At 50.6% G+C, this 22,609-nt stretch overlaps 1 protein-coding gene across 1 annotated transcript in view; it reads left to right on the forward strand.

Annotated features, from left to right (window-relative positions):
• LOC122543998 (neurexin-1-like) overlaps positions 1-22,609 on the forward strand; it is a 1,169,973-nt gene that overhangs the window by 860,011 nt on the left and 287,353 nt on the right. Inside the window, exon 15 of the mRNA XM_087983596.1 lies at positions 18,201-18,372. Coding sequence (XP_087839722.1) covers positions 18,201-18,372 — 172 coding nt within the window. The remainder of the gene's footprint in view (positions 1-18,200; positions 18,373-22,609) is intronic.

The raw sequence follows: 22,609 nt of genomic DNA on the forward strand, positions 1-22,609 counted from the left end.
CGTCGCCGGTCATTTTAACAGGGTGTCCTGCCCACGTGTCTGTCCCGGCAATTGAATGTAGAACATTTCACACAGTACAGGCCCTTCGGCCCTCGATGTTATGCCGACCTGTGCAACCTGTAGCCCATCTAACCTCCATTTCATCCATATATTTATCCAATGACCATTTAAATGCCCTTAAAGTTGGTAAGTCTCCTACTGTTACAGGCAGTGTGTTCCATGCCCCTACTACTCTCTGAGTAAAGAAATTACCTCTGACATCTATCCGATATCTATCATCCCTCAGTTTAAAGTTATGTCCCCTTGTGCTAACCATCACCTTCCAAGGAAACTGGAGGAACAACATCTCATGGTGTCATAGAGATGTACAGCACGGAACCAGATCCTTCGGTCCAACCCGTCCATGCCGACCAGATATCCCAACCCAATCTAATCCCACCTGCCAGCACTTGGCCCTTATCCCTGTAAACCTTCCTATTCATGTCCCCATCCAGATGCCTTTTAAATGTTGTCATTGTACCAGCCTCCACCACTTCCTCTGGCAGCTCATTCCATACACATACCACCCTCTGTGTGAAAAAGTTCCCCTTTGGTTTCTTTCATATCTTTCCCCTCTCACCCTAAACCTATGCCCCTCTAGTTGTGGACTCCCCCACCCCAGGGAAAAGCCTTTGCCTATTTACCCTATCCATGCCCCCTCATAATTTTATAAACCTCTATAAGGTCACCCCTCAGCCCCCGATGCTCCAGGGAAAACAGCCCCAGCCTCTCCTTTGTTATAGACTAGGCCAGACCACTCAAAATATTCTTAAGCAGGCCATAACTTGGCAATTTGTTCAGTGTTAGTATACTTCAGTTAGCGTACAGTAATAATTACTGGAGTAAGTTAGCGAGGTTGAATACTAGATTTCAAAACTGACAAAAATTTATTCACTAAGTTACACAATGAAACGCAAAGAAGAGAATAAAGAACCCGACAGAACCGAGCCGGTCCAAACTAGACTTAATTATGCTGTTCCGAATACACACAACAGTCTCAATAAGCAAATTCCCTTTTAAAACCGGTATAAATGTTTACAGGTTGAAGTTGAGGTGGGGGGGATGTAAAGAGAGAATTTCCACACAGTTCCCTGTTGAACTTCCAACCAGTTCAAGACTGAACTGAAACTGCTCAGCTCAGCTAGAGAGCTGACCTCTCCCCTTTCATTATCCAGGTCACTTTTGAAACATGACCACTTTGGCCTGAAGTCTCATCTGTTCACCTATCAACAGAAGGCCTGTCAAAATCCTTTTCATCTCTGTACCAAACCAGACTGATCGGAGCTCGGCCTGGTTTATTCCCCCTCTGAAAACAATCAAGGACAGAGTCTCCTTTAGCCAAGAAACAGCTTTTAGAAAAAAAGGAGACTAAGTTTATGACACCTTATAACTCAAAGCCCTGATAACATCCTGGTAAATCCCTTCTGATCCCTCTCCAGCTTAATAATATCCTTCCTGTAACAGGGCGACCAGAACTGTACACAATAATCCAGAACAGGCTTCACCAGCATCCTGTACAACCTCAACAAGACATCCCAACTCCCATACTCAAAGGACTGAGCAATGAAGGCAAGCGTGCTAAACACCTTCTTAACCACTCTTGTGAGGCAAACTTCAAAGAATTATGTACCTGAACCTCTAGGTCTCTCTGTTCTACAACACTATCCAAGGGTCGAGTGTGATGCTGGAAAAGCACAGCAGGTCAGGCAGCATCAGGGGAGCAGGAAAATCGACATTTCGGGCAGGAGCCCTTCATCAGGAAAGGCCCAACCTTGAAGTGTATAAGTCCTGCCCTTGTGTGTTTTACCAAAATGCAACACCCTGCATTTCTCCAAATTAAACTCCATTTACCGGTTGTTCAGTAGATTCAAGGCTGAGGTAGATTTTTGATCAGGAAGAGAACATCGAGGGGAGTAGGCCGGAAAATGGAGTTGAGAAGGATCAGCCATTGATTGGCCCAGCAGACTTGATGGGCAGAAGAGTGGCCCACTTCCTCATTGACGTCTTAGGATCTCAAGGGAATAGACAACCCCCCGCTGTTACATTACTGTTGTGTCGTAACCCATACATCTTGCTGCTCAACAATGTGCTCTCTCTCTCCCTCTGTCTTCTCCCTCTGTCTCTCCCTCTGTCTCTCCCTCTGTCTCTGTGTCTCTCTCTCTCTCTCTGTGTCTCTCTCTCTCTCTCTGTGTCTCTCTCTCTATGTGTCTCTCTCTCTGTGTGTCTCTCGCCAAAGCCTGGTGAAAAATTAATCAATAAAAAGCAGGAGGGAAAGAGTCAGACTTGGAAATGAAGGCACCGGTCAGAATGCAGGAGGGCTCTTTAGATGCTTACAGAATAATTCAGAGCAGCGACCATCAGTGGGTAGTTTTGACAGGGCTTGTTATTCCTTCTGGGGTCCCTTGTCACTTGAGTAATGTGACAATGCCGGGTTGGTAGCACACAAGGGGAAAGAGAGAGAGAGGGAAGGAAGAGGAGAAATTCTCCATTGACAACAGTTTCTGGTGAACTTGTTTAATTCTCGAGAGCGAGGGAGGTAGGATAGTGAGGTAGTGAAAAGTTGTAAACACACTTCAGCAAGGCCTTTGGACAAGGTTCTCGCATGTAGGCTGGTTAGTACGGTCAGAACACATGGGAGAGCAAGCCAATTGGACACAAAATTGGCCTAATGGTACGAATCAGAGAGTGATGGTGGAGGCCTGTGACCAGTGGAGTTCCACAGGGATCGGTGCTGGGTCCACTGTTGTTTGTCGTTTATATCGATGATTAGATAAGAATATAAATGGTGACACAGTGCCTCAGTGGTTGGCACTGCTGCCTCACGGTGCCAGGGACCCAGGTTCGATCCCACCCTCGGGCAACTCCTCTGCATGGAATTGGCACATTCTCCCCATGTCTGCATGGGGTTTCCTCCGGGTGCTCCAGTTTCCTCCCACAGTCCAAAGATGTGCAGGTTAGGGTGGATTGGCCGAGCTAAATTATCCCATAGTGTCCAGGGATGTGCAGGTTAGGGTGGATTGGCCGTGCTAAATTGTCCCATAGTGCCCAGGGATGTGCAGGTTAGGGTGGATTGGCCGTGCTAAATTGTCCCATAGTGCCCAGGGATGCGCAGGTTAGGGTGAATTGGCCGTGCTAAATTGTCCCATAGTGCCCAGGGATGCGCAGGTTAGGGTGGATTGGCCGTGCTAAATTGTCCCATAGTGTCCAGGGATGTGCAGGTTAGGGTGGATTGGCCGTGCTAAATTGTCCCATAGTGCCCAGGGATGTGCAGGAGAGGTGCATTAGTCAGGGGTAAATGTAGAGTAATAGGGTAGGGGAATGGATCTGGGTGGGTTACTCTTCGGAGGGTCAGTGTGGACTTGTTTGGCTGAAGGGCCGGTTTCCACACTGCCAGGATTCTATTCTATGGGATTATGGACAGCATGGATTGGCTGGGCCGAAGGGTCTCTGTGACACTATGACAAGACGACTGTTTGGATTGCCCAAAAGATATGGGAAGGCAGGCTATCATTTCCTCATTCCTGTGTGTGGGCATCACCGATCTGAACCAAGGTTATCCACTCCCCTTCCCAGTTGCCCCCCCCCTTTGAGAAGGTGGGGGTGAGCCGCCATCTTGAACCACTGCAGTTTGGAAGGTGCTGTCTGAGGAGCCTCGGGGAGTTGCTGCAGTGCGTCTTGTAGATGGTACACACTGCTGCTACTGAGCGTCGGGGAGTGGAGGGAGGGAATGGAGGAGTCATTGAGGCCTCAAACACAGAGTCTGCTCCAATCAAAAGCAACCACCTCCCTAGTTCTAACCCTATTTCCCCAGCCCGTGGCCCGTGGACCATCTAAATCCTTCTTTGATGCGATGGTGGTGGAGGGATGGAGTGGGTTTGGACGGTGCTGCCTGAGGAGCCTTGCGGAGGTGCTGCGGTACGTCTCAGAGGTGGTACACCACTTATCTCATTCTCAGTGTGAGTGAATCCTCCCCCTGTTCCCCTGGGTCTTCGTCTCTGAAAGCCAAGGGACCCTGTCACCGGGAGTCAAGTTCCTTTGCAAATGGATGGTGGGTTAGAACCTGACCACGGTGATTTGCCTGCGTTTGTGACAAGATTCAGCGGGGCTGCCCCTGGGTTTTCCATAGGAATCCCAAAGAGACCACAAGACATGGGAGTGGAAGGAAGGACATTCGGCCCATCTTGTCCACTCCACCATTTAATCATGGCTGATGACCCACACTCTCCCCGTATCCCTTCATACCTTGCCAGATTAAGAATGTATCAATCTCTGCCTTGAAGACATTTAACGTCCCGACCTCCACTGCACTCCATGGTAGTGAATTCCACAGGCCCATCACTCTCAGGCTGACGAAATATCTCCGCATTTTTGTTCTAAATTGACCCTCTCTAATTTTCAGCCTGTGCCCACGGGTCCTAGTCTCCACACCTAACGGAAACAAATTCCCTTCGTCCACTGTTTCTAAACCATGCATTATCTTGTAAGTTTCTATTAGATCTCCCCTCAACCTTCTCAACGCTAATGAATACAATCCCAGGATCCCCAGCCATTCATTATATGTTAGGCCTACCATTCCAGGGATCATCAATGTGAATCTCCGCTGGACACGCTCCAGTGCCAGTATGTCCTTCCTGAGGTGTGGGGCCCAAAACTGGACACAGTATTCTAAATGGAGCCTCACCAGAGCTTTATAAAGTCTCAGAAGCACATCAATGCTTTTACATTGCAACCCTCTTGAGATAAAACGTGAACCGACAGAGGAAAGACTCCAATCCCAGCTCCCTGTCCACTCCCCGCTCAACACTGTGTGCCTCCCACCTCAGAGTCCATCAGCAAATGCTGGAGCGGCTCTCCCTGAGTACTGACCCTCCGACAGTGCGGCGCTCGCCCAGTACTGACTCTCTGACAGTGCGGCACTCCCTCAGTACTGACCCTCCGACAGTGCGGCGCTCGCCCAGTACTGACTCTCCGACAGTGCGGCACTCCCTCAGTACTGACCCTCCGACAGTGCGGCACTCCCTCATCACTGACCCTCCGACAGTGCGGCACTCCCTCATTACTGACCCTCCAACAGTGCGGCACTCCCTCAGTACTGACCCTCCGACAGTGTGGCACTCCCTCAGTACTGACCCTCCGACAGTGTGGCACTCCCTCAGTACTGACCTTCTGACAGTGCGGCGCTCCCTCAGTACTGACCCTCCGACAGTGTGACGCTCCCTCAGTACTGACCCTCTGACAGTGCGGCGCTCCCTCAGTATTGACCCTCCGACAGTGCAGCACTCCCTCAGCACTAACCCACCAATAGTGCAGCACTCCCTCAGTACTGACCCTCTTACAGTGCAGCACTCCCTCAGTACTGACCCTCTGACAGTGCAGCGCTCTCTCAGTAATGACCCTCTGACAGTGCGGCACTCCCTCAGCACTGACCCTCCGACAGTGCAGCACTCCCTCAGTACTGACCCTCTGACAGTGCAGTGCTCCCTCAGTACTGACCCTCCGACAGTGCGGCACTCCCTAAGTACTGACCCTCCGACAGTGCAGCATTCCCTCAGTACTGACCCTCTGACAGTGCAGCGCTCTCTCAGTACTGACCCTCCGATAGTGCAGCACTCCCTCAGTACTGACCCTCCGACAGTGCGGCACTCCCTCAGTACTGACCCTCTGACAGTGCAGCGCTCTCTCAGTACTGACCCTCCGATAGTGCAGCACTCCCTCAGTACTGACCCTCCGACAGTGCGGCACTCCCTCAGTACTGACCCTCTGACAGTGCAGCGCTCTCTCAGTACTGACCCTCCGATAGTGCAGCACTCCCTCAGTACTGACCACAGGGGTGTTTCGCAAATTGGAGCCTGATTTGAGAGTGCTTGTGAAGCGATGAAATAATCAAATCCGTGAAGGGATTGGAGTTGAGTGAGGGTGTAGAGGTGAAGAGGGGCAGGGGAGGTGGACGAGGGAAGTTGATTGGGGGGATGGCGGTGATGGGAATTGAATGAGGTGAGAGCCATAATGGATGAGGCTGAGGGGAGTTGAGCGAGGGGACGGCAATGAGGAGTTTTGTTTGAGTAGCATTGAGGGCCTTGCTGGTTGGCTGTGTTCGGTGCGGTGGGGGGATTGGGGAGGCTTCCGCTGACTACTGAAGCCTGGCCCTCGTTGACATTCACGGGCCTAATGTCCAGAGACGGGCCTTCAGGCATCGCCATGGCAACGCAGGCCTCTTAGTGGCAGCTCACGCTCCACTTGAGTCTGAATCGGGCCTCGATTTTCTCCCATTGTTTGGAAAAGAAAGAGCTTTCTTTGTTTCTTTCCTCTGGTGAAAGGTTCTGGTTACATAACTGACGATGTCCTCAATTTGTATTGAAGGCTTTTATAACTGTCTGAAAGGAATAAGTACGCAGGGAGTGGTTTCAGACACACATCCCGTGGATCCACAATGCCAACTTTACATAATCCACTGCAGATATGTCAAAGCACCATGACAAACTGTAAACACCCAATCAGGAACTGCTCTTAAGACATCCGAGCAAAGAGCTTTTTTTTCTGGGGCACCTTGGGGGAGTAGGAAGACGGGGGGAGAGGTTTGGGGAGGGTCCAGCAGAGCCTAGGGCCCCCAGGCAACATGGCTGCCCATGGCACAATCAAAATGGAGGTGGGATTGGTCACCAGGGAGGGCTGTTGGAGCGTTCCGAAGGCTGGATTTGAGGAGGGTGGAGATCTCTCGGAGGGTCATTGTGTGGTGGGGGAGGAGTTAGTTGCAGGTGAGGGACTGGAGTTAAGAGTTAGCTTAAGTTAGTACAAGATGCTTAGGGGTTTTACAAGATGATTAGGGTTTAGATAGGGTTGACCATGAGGACCTTTTTCCACGTATGGAGTCAGCTTTTACGAGGGGGCATAGCTTTAACGAGGGTGGTAGGTATAGGACAGATGTTAGGGGTAGATTCTTTACTCAGCGAGTCGTGAGTTCATGGAATGCCCTGCCAGTAGCAGTGGTGGACTCTCCCTCTTTATGGGCATTTAAACTGGCATTGGATAGGCATATGGACGATAGTGGGCTAGTGTAGGTTAGGTGGGCTTGGATCGGCGCAACATCGAGGGCCAAAGGGCCTGTACTGTGCTGTATTTTTCTATGTTCTATGTTAGCTCAGGGAGTTGTGGCCTGTGGTTGAGAAAGTTCTTGCTGCTGGGAGCCCGGGTTTGGGTGAGGCCCACAGGTCCCGATGTCTGAGTTTGCTAGAGGAGCCAGGGGACCGAACAAGGGCATGGGCCTTCTCCCCCACTCCCTCCCTCTCTCTCTCTCTCTTTCTCACTCTTGGTGTGTAAGCTTTTATTGGTAGAGGGATTGGGTTTCAGAGCCATGAGGTCATGCTGCAGCTGTACAAAACTCTGGTGTGGTCGCACTTGGAATATTGCGTACAGTTCTGGTCATCACATTATAGGAAGGATGTGGAAGCTTAGAAAGGGGTTCAGTGGAAATTTACCTGGATGTTGCCCGGATGTTGCCCGGTATGGAGGGAAGAGCTCACGAGGAAGGGCTGAGGGACTTGTGGCTGTTTTTGTTAGAGAGAAGAAGGTTAAGAGGTGACTTAATTGAGATACATAAGATAAGAGAGTTAGGTAGGGTGGACAGGGAGAGCCTTTTTCCTCAGATGGTGATGGCTAGCACAAGGGGACATAACTTTATATTGAGGGGTGATAGATATAGGAATTAATGGCAGGAGTAGGCAATCGATGAACGTACCCTTCCCATCTCTGTCGTCAACGGGCGACCCCTCATTCCAAGATGACTTCCTCTGGTCCTAGACTCTACCACTGGGGATTGGGGTGGGGGATCAGAGGAAGGGATCAGCCACACCCTCCCTATCAGGTCCACTCCCATTCTTGTAAAGAATCAGAGAATCCCTTCAGCCCAGCCAGTCCACACCAACCCTCCGAAGAGCATCTCACCCAAATCCATTCCAGTACCCAATTACCCTATATTACACCTGACTAATATCACTGGCCAATTTAACATCACCAATCCACACTAACCTGCACATCCCTGGGCACTATGGGACAATTAAGCACAGCCAATCCACCCTAACCTGCACATCCCTGGGCACTATGGGACAATTTAGCACGGCCAATCCACCCTAACCTGCACATCCCTGGGCACTATGGGACAATTTAGCACAGCCAATCCACCCTAACCTGCACATCCCTGGGCACTATGGGGCAATTTAGCACGGCCAATCCACCCTAACCAGCACATCCCTGGGCACTATGGGACAATTTAGCACGGCCAATCCACCCTAACCTGCACATCCCTGGGCACTATGGGACAATTTAGCACGGCCAATCCATCCTAACTTGCACATCTTTGGACTGTGGGAGGAAACCGGAGCACCCGGAGGAAACCCACGCAGAAACGGGGAGAATGTGCAAACTCCACACAGACAGTCGCCCCAGGGTGGGATTGAACCCGGGTCCCTAGCGCTGTGAGGCTGTGGTGCTAATCCACTGAGCCACCGCACCAGCCATCAGCCCCCAACTAAACTCAAACGAGTACAGTCCCAACCTCCTTGTCCTCTCCTCTGTCAGCCCCTCCACTACTCTGGAACAGCCGAGCGAGCATTGTCTGGATTGCCGTCCGAATTTCCTGAGAGAAGGGCTCCCCACTTCCCTCCCTCGCTCACGGTATTCCAGTTACCCGCCTCAGAGAAAGGGACAACAGCGACCAGGATGAGGTGAGGCAGGTTGGAGGAATGTAGGTTCCAACTGCGGTAACAATGCATTTCTATAGCGCCCGTCACCCCAACAAACCACTGGAAGACTGTTCAAAAGCCATTGAAAGGAGGGAGTTGGCGAGGAAGGGGGGGGGGTGCGGGCGAGGGCAGCAACTGTAAGACACGCAGCGGGCACAGCAAGATCCCAGGGCCCAGTTGCGAGGCTCTCCAGCCAGGCCCAAATGAGCCCAGTTCTCACAGAGAGGGTCCCCGGGTATCATCCCGCGAGGAGCCCCTGTCTGGTTGTTGGCACCTATCGCAGAATCCTTTGCGGAGCTGTCGCCGGGCAACGCTTGCCTCCCAATTCACGGAGCGAGACATCAGTTGGGGATGGAGGGGGTGACTGGCAAGAGCTGGGTGGAAGAGCATGAAGGAAGGAGGGAAGGAGAGAGAATAGGGAGAGCATTAGGCGACAAATTGCAGAGATTACAATGGCGAACCGCTGAGGGGTGAGGTGCCCAATGATAGAGCTATGGAAACTGGGGACAAGTTCATGAAAGGGGAACTGGGCAACCACCAAAATAGGGAGGGGGTTACAGAGATAGGGAGGGGGTGTAGGGGCTGGAGGGGGTTGCAGAGATAGGGAGGGAGTGTAGGGGATGGAGGGGGTTACAGAGATAGGGAGGGGGTGTAGGGGCTGGAGGGGGTGTAGGGGCTGGAGGGGGTTGCGGAGATAGGGAGGGGGTGTAGGGGATGGAGGGGGTTACAGAGATAGGGAGGAGGTGTAGGGGATGGAGGGGTTACAGAGATAGGGAGGGGGTGTAGGGGCTAGAGGGGGTTACAGAGATAGCGAGGGGGTGTAGGGGCTGGAGGGAGTTACAGAGATAGGGAGGGGGTGTAGGGGCTGGAGGGGGTTACAGAGATAGGGAGGGGGTGTAGGGGCTGGAGGGGGTGTAGGGGCTGGAGGGGGTTACAGAGATAGGGAGGTGGTGTAGGGGATGGAGGGGGTGACAGAGATAGGGAGGGGGTGTAGGGGCTGGAGGGGGTTACAGAGATAGGGAGGGGGTGTAGGGGCTGGAGGGAGTTACAGAGATAGGGAGGGGGTGTAGGGGTGGGTGGGGGTTACAGAGATAGGGAGGGGGTGTAGGGGCTGGAGGGGGTTACAGAGATAGGGAGGGGGTGTTGGGGCTGGAGGGGGTTACAGAGACAGGGAGGGAGTGTAGGGGCTGGAGGGGGTTACAGAGATAGGGAGGGGGTGTAGGGGCTGGAGGGGGTTACAGAGATAGGGAGGGGTTGCGGGGGCTGGAGGGGGTTACAGAGATAGGGAGGGGGTGTAGGGGCTGGAGGGGGTTACAGAGATAGGGAGGGGGTGCAGGGGCTGGAGGGAGTTACAGAGATTGGGAGGGGGTGTAGGGGCTGGAGGGAGTTACAGAGATTGGGAGGGAGTGTAGGGGATGGAGGGGGTTACAGAGATAGGGAGGGAGTGTAGGGGCTGGAGTGGGTTACAGAGATAGGGAGGGGGTGTAGGGGCTGGAGGGGGTTACAGAGATAGGGAGGGGGTGCAGGGGCTGGAGGGAGTTACAGAGATTGGGAGGGGGTGTAGGGGCTGGAGGGAGTTACAGAGATCGGGAGGGGGTGTAGGGGCTGGAGGGGGTTACAGAGATAGGGAGGGAGTGTAGGGGATGGAGGGGGTTACAGAGATAGGGAGGGGGTGTAGGGACTGGAGGGGGTTACAGAGATAGGGAGGGGGAGTAGGGGCTGGAGGGGGTTACACAGATAGGGGGTGTAGGGGCTGGAGGGGGTTACAGAGATAGGGAGGGGGTGTAGGGACTGGAGGGGGTTACAGAGATAGGGAGGCGGAGTAGGAGCTGGAGGGGGTTACAGAGATAGGGAGGGGGTGTAGGGGCTGGAGGTGGTTACAGAGATAGGGAGGGGGTGTAGGGGCTGAAGGGAGTTACAGAGATAGGGAGGGGGTGTAGGGGCAGGAGGGATCAGAGGGATGGCTGTTGAAAGCCCGATCCCTCAGCATTTTGGCAGGCGAGGGGTGAAGAGCTGATTGACAGCAGCCTTCGCTCCCCCCTCCCCCTCCCCCTCCCCCTCCCCCAGCCTGTGCTGTCTGCTGCGAATACATTTGTGAAATAAATGGCATGTGGGAGAAAACGAGCAGTTGATCAGAAAGTGACAGGGCCCTGTCACAGCGCACAGCGGACAGTCACTGAGATGGGGAATCAGAGAGACACGGCAGGCTATAATTACCCCGAATTAGATTGCCAGTCTCTGGAGACAGCCCTGGCATGCTACACCCCTGGGGAGGGGGTCAGCCTGTCGGTCTGTGTCTGAGTGGGAGCTTTGGAATCAGAGACGAACCCAGAATTGGAGGTTTATTCGTTTTGGCAGCCGCATCAACAACCAGCTGCATTGATGTGGCGCCCTCCTTGATGGAACCTTGCCCCAGGCACAATTGTTCCCTGTGTACCCTCTCCACTCTCCCAAATTTTGTCTGGCACCAAGATAATGCCATGGATGAGTGAGCCAAAGCTCATTCAGAGAGAGAGAGAGAGAGAGAGGTGGAGGGGTTAGGGAGGGAGTTCCTGAGGTCAGGGCAGCTGAAGGCATGGTCACCAGCGGTGGAGCACCAGGGTGGCTAAACAGACCAGAATCATAGGAGTGTGGAGATCTCATGGGGTTGTAGGTGGTGACAGAAACTCCAGGCATTCACCATCTCCAGCAAGAGACAGTCTAACCATCACCCCCTTGACATTCAATGGTGTTACCATCACTGAATCTGACCATTGCCCCCTTGACATTCAATGGTGTTACCATCACTGTTTCTAACCATCACCTCCTTGACATTCAATGGTGTTACCATCACTGAATCTAACCATCACCCCCTTGACATTCAATGGCGTTACCATCACTGAATCTAACCATTTCCCCTTGACATTCAATGGTGTTACCATCACTGAATATAACCACCACCCCCTTGACATTTAATGGTATTGCTATCACTGAATCTAACCCTCGCCCCCTTGACATTCAATGGTGTAACCATCACTGAATCTAACCATCACCCCCTTGACATTCAATGGTGTTACCATCACTGAATCTAACCATCACCCCCTTGACATTCAATGGCGTTACCATCACTGAATCTAACCATCACCCCCTTGACATTCAATGGTGTTACCATCACTGAATCTAACCATCACCCCCTTGACATTCAATGGCATTACCATCACTGAATCTAACCATCATCCCCTTGACATTCAATGGTGTTACCATCACTGTTTCTAACCATCACCTCCTTGACATTCAATGGTGTTACCATCACTGTTTCTAACCATCACCCCCTTGACATTCAATGGCGTTACCATCACTGAATCTGACCATCACCCCCTTGACATTCAATGGTGTTACCATCACTGTTTCTAACCATCACCTCCTTGACATTCAATGGTGTTACCATCACTGAATCTAACCATCACCCCCTTGACATTCAATGGCGTTACCATCACTGAATCTAACCATTTCCCCTTGACATTCAATGGCGTTACCATCACTGAATCTAACCCTCGCCCCCTTGACATTCAATGGTGTTACCATCACTGTTTCTAACCATCACCTCCTTGACATTCAATGGTGTAACCATCACTGAATCTAACCATCACCCCCTTGACATTCAATGGTGTAACCATCACTGAATCTAACCATCACCCCCTGGACATTCAATGGCGTTACCATCACTGAATCTAACCATCACCCCCTTGACATTCAATGGTGTTACCATCACTGAATCTAACCATCACCCCCTTGACATTCAATGGCATTACCATCACTGAATCTAACCATCATCCCCTTGACATTCAATGGTGTTACCATCACTGAATCTAACCATCACCCCCTTGATATTTATTGGTGTTACCATCACTGAATCTAACCATCACCCCCTTGATATTTATTGGTGTTACCATCACTGAATCTAAACATCGCCCCTTGACATTTAATGGTGTTACCATCACTTAAACCCCCTCTGTCATCATCCTGAGGATAACCATTGACCGGATGCCTGAGTGGGTTACTCTTCGGAGCATCGGTGTGGACTTGTTGGGCCTGTTTCCACACTGTCGGGATTCGAAGATAACACCACTGAACGTGGTCAGAGTGAAAACCTTGAAGAGGCTGGAGATATTGGGGCTAATGGGGGGGTGGGGGGGAACATGGGAACAAGGGACGGAGTTGGACAATCAATGGCGGTCCCGTTAAACAACAGAGTCGACTGAAAGGGCCGAACGGCCTTACCCTGCTCCTATTTTCAACATTACTGTGTCACCTTCCATCCGAAAATAATCCATCTGTCCCTGACATGTCCCCGAACCGTCTACAATACACTCAGACCAGTGCACCAGCCTTTACTGGCAACTGGTGTAAGTCAGCGCTCCGGGAGAGGCACAGGGAAGCAATTCATCCGGTGTTAATTGTCAATCAGCAGGGCGACAGCCATTGACTGCGCAAGTTTGTTTAACCCGTGTCCCCCGGTAAGCTTTGTGTTCCTGTGAGAGAGCAGGATTGACTGTCACTCTGCCATCAGACGGGGGGGGCGGGATGGGGAACAGATGAGTCTGGAGGGAGTCTACAACATGCACGAGAAAGCATTGAAATGTCAGAGGGCCAGAGCTCTGAGTAATTGCAGGCATTGTATATTCATTGTGACTCGATGTAACAGGAGTGGTTTACCACAGCCGGAGGGTGGGTGGGAGAGATGCTGTGAATCAGAGAGTTCTGGGAGCAGGGAGCCTCCCCCACTCGTGCACTGGTCACAGTGAACCCGACAGTGGGCGTTTGGGAGGGCTGGTACAGACCCAATGTGCCAAAGAACATCCCACCCTATCCCTTCATTTCCCACGGCTGACCCATCGAGGCCTGCACTATGGGACAATTTAGCACGGCTAATCCACCCTAACTTGCACATCCCTGGGCACTATGGGACAATTTAGCACGGCTAATCCACCCTAACCTGCGCATCCCTGGGCACTATGGGACAATTTAGCACGGCCAATCCACCCTAACCTGCACATCCCTGGGCACTATGGGGCAATTTAGCACGGCCAATCCACCCTAACCTGCACATCCCTGGGCACTATGGGGCAATTTCGCATGGCCAATCCACCCTAACCTGCACATCCCTGGGCACTATGGGACAATTTAGCATGGCCAATCCACCCTAACCTGTACATCCCTGGACACTATGGGACAATTTAGCATGGCCAATCCACCCTAACCTGCAAGTGTTTGAGAGATTATTGCGGCTCCTAATTCATCTTTATATTCCAGTCACTTCCAGGGGAGTCGATGCAAAGCTACGCAAGGCTGATCTGCCCGCTACTAATGAATTCAGATGTCCTGAGGATGTGAATATTAACACAGTCACCCACCTCAACCCCCTCTTTTTTTTGTGTCTATTGTGGGTTTGAGATGGCCAAACCTTCTCATTGCTGAGCTTTCATCAATCACTTCTACAGATCAGGGCACTTAAACAGATTCAGCTCCTTTAATGTTGGAAGGGATAGTGGAGGAGAGAGTGATTGTATAACAGAAAGGCAGAGAGAGAGAGGGGAGAAAAAGAGAGAGAGATCAACAGAGAGGGATAGATAGAGAGAAACAGAGAGCGGCAGAGAGAGAGAGATTGATGGAGAGGGATATAGGTAGAGAGAGATAGAGAGGGAAGGATATAGGTAGTGAGAGCGAGATAGAGAGATCGACAGAGAGCGGTATAGCTAGAGAAAGAGGGAGAGAGAGTGAGAGGGGAGAAAAAGAGAGAGAGATTAACGGAGAGGGACAGGTACAGAGAGAGAAAGAAAGAGAGAGATCGATGGAGAGGGATATAGCTGGAAAGAGAGAGAGATTGAGGGCGGAGGGATATAGGTATAGAGATAGAGAGATCGATAGAGAGGGGTATAGCTAAGAGAGAGAAGCAGATAGAGACAGAAGGGGAGAGAGAGAGATTGAGGGAATGAGAAATAGCTAGAGTGAAAGAGAGAGACTGAGGGAGAGAAGGTATATAAAGAGAAAGAGTTGGGTAGAGAGAGAGGGACAGAGAACACAGGGAGAGGTAGAGAGGTTGATCAAGAGAAATAGTTAGAAAAACAGACACTGGAGTTAGTGGAGGAGAGAGTGATAGTATAACAGAGAGGGAGATAGAGAAAGGGGGAGAGAAGGGGGGAAGGAGACAGATCGATGAAGAGGGATATGGCTAGAGAGAGAGAGAAAGAGAGCAAGTCAGAGAGATAGAGGGAGAGGGAGAGCGAGAGGCAGATAGAGATATGGCCTTGCTCTCTCCCCTCTTCATTCTCCACTCTGCAGTCACGGAGTCTACTCCATCCAGCTCCCCCTCAACCCCTCGTTCTCTCAACTGGTCAGTCCTAGAATCATAGCAGTCTACAGCGCAGACAAAGGCCCTTCAGCTCATCGTGTCCACATCAGTCTGTGCTAACTCACCGCCCTGTTCTAGCCCCATTACCCCAGCACTTGACCCATAGCCTTTCCATCATAAGTGCCTGTCTAAATCCTTCTTCAATGCGATCAGGGGTTTCTGCCTCTCCCACCCCTCACAGGCATCGCGTTCCAGACTCCCACCACCCTCTGGGTGAAAACGTTTCCCCTCATGTTCCCTTTGAAATCTCCTGCCCCTTTCCTTAAACTGATGCCCCCCTCCCTCAGTTACTGAACCCCCCCATCAAGGGGGTAATGTTCCTTCCTGTCTATCTAAACCCCCCCATCATTTTATCCATCTCAGTCATGACCCACCCCCCCCAGTCTCCTCTGCTTGAAGGAAAGCGACCCCAGTCTGTCCAATCTCTCTCCATCGCTGGATCCCTCCAGCTCCGGGTAACATTCCAGGAAATGCTAAACAGGGGTCACTCGAAACAAAAGGTCAACTCTGCTTTCTCTCCTCAGAGGCTGCCAAACCTGCTGAATTTCTCCAGCGATTCCTAGCGCAACAACCTTTTTTTTTCTGTAGCAGAGGTCACTGTGGGCTACTCCTGTATTCAGATCCTTAATTGAAATAAATATCTCTCCTGATGGAAGGCAGTGGAGCGTGATCCACTGACAGACGCGAGTTGATGGATTGATATTGCGGAACTAAAGCGACTCCCCAGGCTCCCCCTACACACTTCCCCACCATCTTGTCCTCCAAGCCCTCTCACACACTATCACAGTCCATCCTTAACCCAGGAGAGAGCCAACGGGATCCGGAGAGATTCCCACATCAGCTGTTCATCCTAAATCCGAGGTCATTCACCTATTTTTCTTTTTGATGAATGAGCAAAGGGACGGGGGGACAGGTGTTTGGAGTTAGGCCGCACTGACAGCACAGGCTTCAGGCGTATTCCGTTTTCAGTTTAGGGCTGGGAAAATAACTCCGTGGAAGCTGGTATCCCATCACCCTCTATTCCCACGCAGAGAGTCCTGGACACTGACCCAGACAGCTCTCCCAGTGAACAGAATCGTCTGACATTCCTGTTAATGTCTGTCAGCCAGGGCCTCCTGATTAACAGCCTCAATTAGGGAACTCATATTCTCGTTTCAGTCCATACAAAACAAGATCATATTGTATTGACTCTTGATTTGTCTGCTGTGACTTGGGTTGGTGGGGTCAAATCTGTGGTCAACTCTGCTCCCTTGAAAGGGGCTATGTTTTGTTTAACCTCGTGTTAGAGGTGTTGGTGAGGCCACTTCGGTGCACAGTTCTGGTCTCCCTGTTGTTATTAAGTTGGAGAGGGTTCAGAAGAGATTTTCCAGGATGTGGCCAGGGTTGGAGGGTTTGGGTTATAAGGAGGGGCTGAACAGGCTGGGGCTGTTTTCCCTGGAGCGTCGGAGACTGAGGTGTGACCTTGTAGAGGTTTATAAAACCATGAGGGGGCATGGATAGGGTAAATAGACAAGGTCTTTTCCCTGGGGTGGGGGAGTCCAGAACTAGAGAGCAGAGATTAAGGGTGAGAGGGGAAAGATATAAAAGAGACCTAAGGGGCAACCTTTTCACACAGTATATGGAATGAGCTGCCAGAGGAAGTGGTGGAGGCTGGTACAATGACAACATTTAAAAGGCATTTGGATGGGTACATGAATAGGAAGGGTTTGGAGGGATATGGGCCGGGTGCTGGCAAATGGGACTAGATTGGGTTGGAATATCTGGTCGGCATGGATGGGTTGTACTGAAGGGTCTGTTTCCATGCTGTACATCTCTATGACTCTTATTACTTTTTTTCACTGGAGCACAGGAGGCTGAGTGGTGACCTTATCGAGGTTTATGAGGGGCATGGATAGGGTAAATAGCCAAGGTCTTTTCCCAAAGGTAGGGGAATCCATGACTGGAGGGTGTATGTTTAAGGTGAGAGACGATCTCTCCTGGTTCACACACATTGACGTGACGGTCAATAAATCACAATGCTTCTACTTCCTCAGGAGGCTAAGGAAATTCAGCACGTCCACAAGAACTCTCAGCAATTTTTATTGATGCACCATTTATCTCACAGCCTGGTATGCCAACTGATCTGCCCAGGACCGTGAGAAACTATAGTGAGCTGTAAACACAGCCCAGTCCCTCACACAAACCCAACCTTCCATCCACCGACTCCATCTACACTCCCCACTGCCTCGGGAAGGCAGCCGACATCATCAGAGACCCCTCCCACCCGGTTATAATCTCTCCCACCCTCTTCCCTCAGGCAGGAGGGACAAAAGCTCAAACACACGGAACGACAGGTTCAAGAACAGTCTCTTCCCAGCTGTTACCAGACTCATGAAAGGGTCTCTCAGATTTCAAATTTAATCTGGATATAGGTTTGCTCGCTGAGCTGGAAAGTTCATTTCCAGACATTTCGTCACAGTGCTAGGTAACATAGTCAGTGAGCCTCCAGATGAAGCACTGGTGGTGTAGCCCACTTTCTATTTCTATGTGCGAGTTTCCTTGGGCTGGTTATGTCATTTCCTATGGTGATGTCATTTCCTGTTCTTTTTCTCAGGGGATGGTAAATGGGATCTAAGTCAATGTGTTGATAGAGTTCCGGTTGGAATGCCATGCTTCTAGGAATTCTCCTGCGTGTCTCTGTTTGGCTTGTCCTAGGATGGATGTGTTGTCCCAGTTGAAGTGGTGTCCTTCCTCATCCGTATGTGAGGATACTAGTGAGAGAGAGTCATGTTGTTTTGTGGCTAGTTGATGTTCATGTATCCTGGTGGCTAGTTTCCTGTCTGTTTGTACATCTGCATATATGGTGCATGAATTGGAAAGGTTTAGAGGGATTTGGGCCCAGGGCAGACAAGCAGGACTAGCGCAGTTTGGGAAATGTGGTTGGCATGGACGAGTTGGGCCGAAGGGCCCGTTTCCCATGCCGGTGTGGTTCTCTTATGTCTTTGGTTAACCCCACCTTCTCCCCTTCTCTCTCTCTCTTTCTCTCCCCACAGGAGCAAGGGAAGATTCAGGTGATCTTTAACGTCGGGACGGACGACATTGTGATCGAGGAGGCCAACGTGGTCGTCAACGATGGCAAGTACCATGTGGTGCGTTTCACGAGGAGTGGTGGAAATGCCACGCTGCAGGTGGACAACTGGCCCGTCAACGAGCGATACCCAGTGGGTGAGTCACCACTCTCCTTACCCCCTCATCCGCCCACACACACACACACGCCAACTCTCTTCGCCCCCCCACCTCCCCCGATTGATGGAAATCAGTCCTATCTCCCTCCCTCTCGGCACCCCCATATGTCGAGCCCCACGGGTGGGGGTCTCTGGACACGGTGCATGGGAGTGACCCCCCCTGGGGTTGGGGGGGTGGGGGAGAGGGGAGGAGCAGGCTTCGGGGAGCAAGGTGGATACTGAGTGGCAGACTGGGGCCTCATCTCCCGAAATCGCAGTCTGTGACCCAGCTGTTTCTTTTTGTGCTGTTGATGGAGCCCACCATCCTCACCCACCCACCCCCTCCCGACATCCTGTGGTCACCCTAACATTGTCGTCAACAGACGCCTCTGCCAGGAAGGGGTTGGGGGAGTTGTGGTGTCGGGGGGGGGGAGATGAGGAGTTGGGCCCATCGGTCTTGGGCCTGTTACCGTAGAAACAGGAATTGGGCCAATTCAGACTTGGGCCTGTTACTGTAGAAATAGTGTGGGGCCCATTTAGTCTTGGGCCTGTTGCTATAGAAGCAAGAGGTGGGCACAGTCAGTCTTGGGCCTATTGCTATAGAAACAGGAGTTGGGCCATTCAGTCTTAGGCCTGTTACTATAGAAACAGGAGTTGGGACCATTCAGTCTTGGGCCTGTTGCTATAGAAACAGAAGTTGGGACCATTCATTCTTGGGCCTGTTACTATAGAAACAGGAGTTGGGACCATTTGATCTTGGGCCTGTTGCTATAGAAACAGGAGTTTCTGTAGCAACAGGCCCAAGGCTCAGTTTTGAGCCTAGTACTATAAAAACAGTAATTGGATCCATCAGTCTTGGGCCTGTTAATATAGAAATAGGAGTGGGGTCAGTTCAGTCTTGGGCCTGTTACTATAGACACCGGAGTTGGGCCTGTTACTATAGAAACAGGAGTTGGGTCCACTCAGTCGTGGGCCTGTTACTATAGAAACAGGAGTTGGGACCATTCAGTCTCCAGCCTTTTGCTACAGAAACAGACGTTGGGACCATTCGGTCTTGGGCCTGTTGCTCTAGAAACAAGAGTTGGGTCCATTCAGTTTTGAGCCTATTACTATAGAAACAGTAATTAAACCCACTCAATCTTGGGCTTGTTAATATAGAAATAGGAGTGGGGTCCTTTCAGTCTTGGGCCTGTTACTATAGAAACCGGATATGGGCCAATTCAGACTCCAGCCTGTTACTATAGAAACAGGAATTGGGCCTATTCAGTCATGGGCCTGTTACTATAGAAACAGGAGTTGGGAATGTTCAGTTTTGGACCTGTTGCTATAGAAACGGCATTTAATCTTAGGCCTGTTACCAGGGAAACAGGGGTGTATCCAGTCTGTGCTTGAGCCTGTTATTTTCACATTGTCCCATTCAATGTTAGGAGCTTACTGCTGTAAAAAAGAAGCGTTCCATTTGTCCTGTTACATAGGCCCATCAAACTATGAGGTTCGATATGAAGGAGCAGGAGGACACTATTCAGCTGTTAAAGCCTACATGACCTGCTCAGTAACGTACAGTTTATGTTCTGCCAGGGCAACTCAGCTCCTGACCACAGTCTTGGTTCAAACATGGACAAAGGAGCTAAATTCCGGAGGGGAGGGGAGTGTGACATTTGACTAAGTGTGATAACGAGGAGCCCGAGCAAAACTGGAATGAATAGGTGGCAAACTCTCTGCTGTCATAGGAAGGTGGTTGGAGGTCAGTCGTCTCAGCTGCAGCAGTTTCTCAGGATAGGCTTCTAGGCCCAACCATCTTCAGCTGCTTCATCAATGACCTCCCCTCTAATATCCTTCAGGGAAGGAAACTGCCATCTTTACCTGGTCCGACCTAGACGTGACTCCAGACCCACAGCAACATCATTGATTTTTAATTGCCCCTCTGGGGATGGGCAGTAAATGCTGGTCTAGCCAGCAACCCCCCAACTCCTGGCGTGAATGAATTCTTTAAAAATTGTAAGGTCCGAAGTGGGGATGTTCGCCGAAGACTGCACAATGTTCAGCACCATTCATGGCTCCTCAGATACTGAAGCAGTCCGTGTTTAAATCCAGCAAGATCTCAACAATATCCAGGCTTGCGCTGATAAGTCCCAAGTTACATATGAACCTGTTCACAGATAGACAGAGTCTTCCACTCAGTTTGAAAAAGGTGTATATTAGCCTGAAATGAGGATCTCAAGTTCAAACTATTGATAATCTAAAGACGATGTTGATTAGAAAAATGCCTTAAAGAACTGGCAACAGAGAGGCAAGGGGTAGTTTTAAAGAATTAACACTTGTTTTTCTAAAACAAAAACTGCATATTTCCATCCGGCAAAAGTACCCAGCAGGAAAAGTGAAAGAGCCACGTTGGTCGAGAAATGGTTTTTGGGCAAAGGAGGAGGCTTATAAAGTTGCCAAACATAAGTAGCAAGCCTGAGGATTGGGGGAATTGTAGAGTTCAGCAAGAAATTGGGAAACAAAGTGAGAATAGAATATACCTGTTAAATAGGAGAAAGTGAGGACTGCAGATGCTGGAGAGTCAGAGTCGAGAGTGTGCACTGGAAAAGCACAGCACACCATCAGAGGAGCAGGAGAGTCGACGTTTCAGGCACAGGTCAAGAATGTTAAAGAGCCGTCAACTGGAAACACAGGATGGAAATGCTACAGAGGGCATGGGAAGAAATAAAAGACAAATGGTGCTTCCATTTCAGGAAGGAGCTGGGGACTTCCTGTGAGGAAATAAGAGAACCCGGCTAACCTCACAGAGGTGATTTTTCAAGTCTCTTCACAATGGAAGACATAGGAAATCTCCTGGATATTTGCAAGACTGAGTCCGCGAAGGGTTGAGTTATGAAGAGAGTTGAAACAAATTAGAATAGAATATTCTTTTGTAGAATAGCCTTTACAGTGCAGGAGTACAATGAAACGTTTTTACAATATCTGTTTTCTGATGGAGCCATCTTAGACACAAGTAGAAATCTCAGATACTAAGGAGGAATACATGGAAACATAGGAGCATTACTTAAAGGGTGGAAAAGGTAACTTAGAAATAAGATCGTTCAAACACGCTTGCCTTCGTTGCTCAGACCTTTGAGTGTCAGAGTCATGTTGGAGTTATACAGGACATTGGTGAGGCCTTATCTGGATCACTGTGTCTAGTTGTGGCCGCCCTGTTACAGGAAGGATGTTACTAAACTGGAGAGGGGTCAGAAGTGATTTACCAGGATGTTGCCGGGAATGGGAGGTTTGGGTTATAAGGAGAGGCTGGATTGGCTGGAACTTATTTCACTGGAATGTAGGGGGCTGAGGGGTGACCTTCTAGAGGTTTATAAAACCAGGAGGGGCATGGATATGGTGAATGGCAGGTGTATTTTCCCTGGGGTGGGGGGATTTCAAGACTGGGGGAGCATTTTTAAGGTGAGAGGAGAAAGATTTTAAAAAGACATGAAGAGGAATTTTTTTACACAGATGGTGGGTATGGAATGAACCTCCAGAGGAAGACGTGATTGCTGGTACATTTAGACACTTGGATAAGGACATGACTAGGAAAGGGTTTGGAGAGATATGGGCCAGGAGCAGGCAGGGGGGACTAGTTTAGTTTGGGGATTATGATCAGCACGGACTGGTTGGGCCATAGGATCTGTTTCCATGCTGTCTGACTCTGTATCGAGGGGGTAGACTCTGAGAATTCGGGCCAGACCATTCAGGAAAGATGTCAGGGAACATTTCCACACACAAAGGGTGGGACATGGTTGGAAATCTCTTCCACAAGCTGCAGTGGATGCTGGGTCAGCTGTTAGTTTTAAATCTAAGAGAGAGAGAGAGATATTCCTTAAGCAAAGGTATAAAGGGATAAGGCACACTGGCTCAGAGGTTAGCGCTGCTGCCTCACAGTGCCAGGAACCGGGGTTCGATCCCACCCTTGGGTGACTGTGTGGAGTTTGCACATTCTCCCCCTGTATCTGCGTGGGGTTTCCTCTGGGTGCTGCGGTTTCCTCCCACAATCCAAAGGTGTGCAGGTTAGAGTAGATTGGCCGTGCTAAATTGTCCCATAGTGTCCAGGGATGTGCAGGTTAGGGTGGATTGGCCGTGCTAAATTGTCCCATAGTGCCCAGGGATGTGCAGGTTAGGGTGGATTGGCCGTGCTAAATTGTCCTATAGTGTCCAGGGATGTGCAGGTTAGGGTGGATTGGCCGTGCTAAATTGTCCCATAG

Source organism: Chiloscyllium plagiosum, unplaced genomic scaffold, assembly GCF_037043375.1.
Source record: "Chiloscyllium plagiosum isolate Xiang-an unplaced genomic scaffold, Cpla_swu_hap1 HiC_scaffold_46, whole genome shotgun sequence".
Lineage (NCBI taxonomy): Eukaryota > Metazoa > Chordata > Chondrichthyes > Orectolobiformes > Hemiscylliidae > Chiloscyllium > Chiloscyllium plagiosum.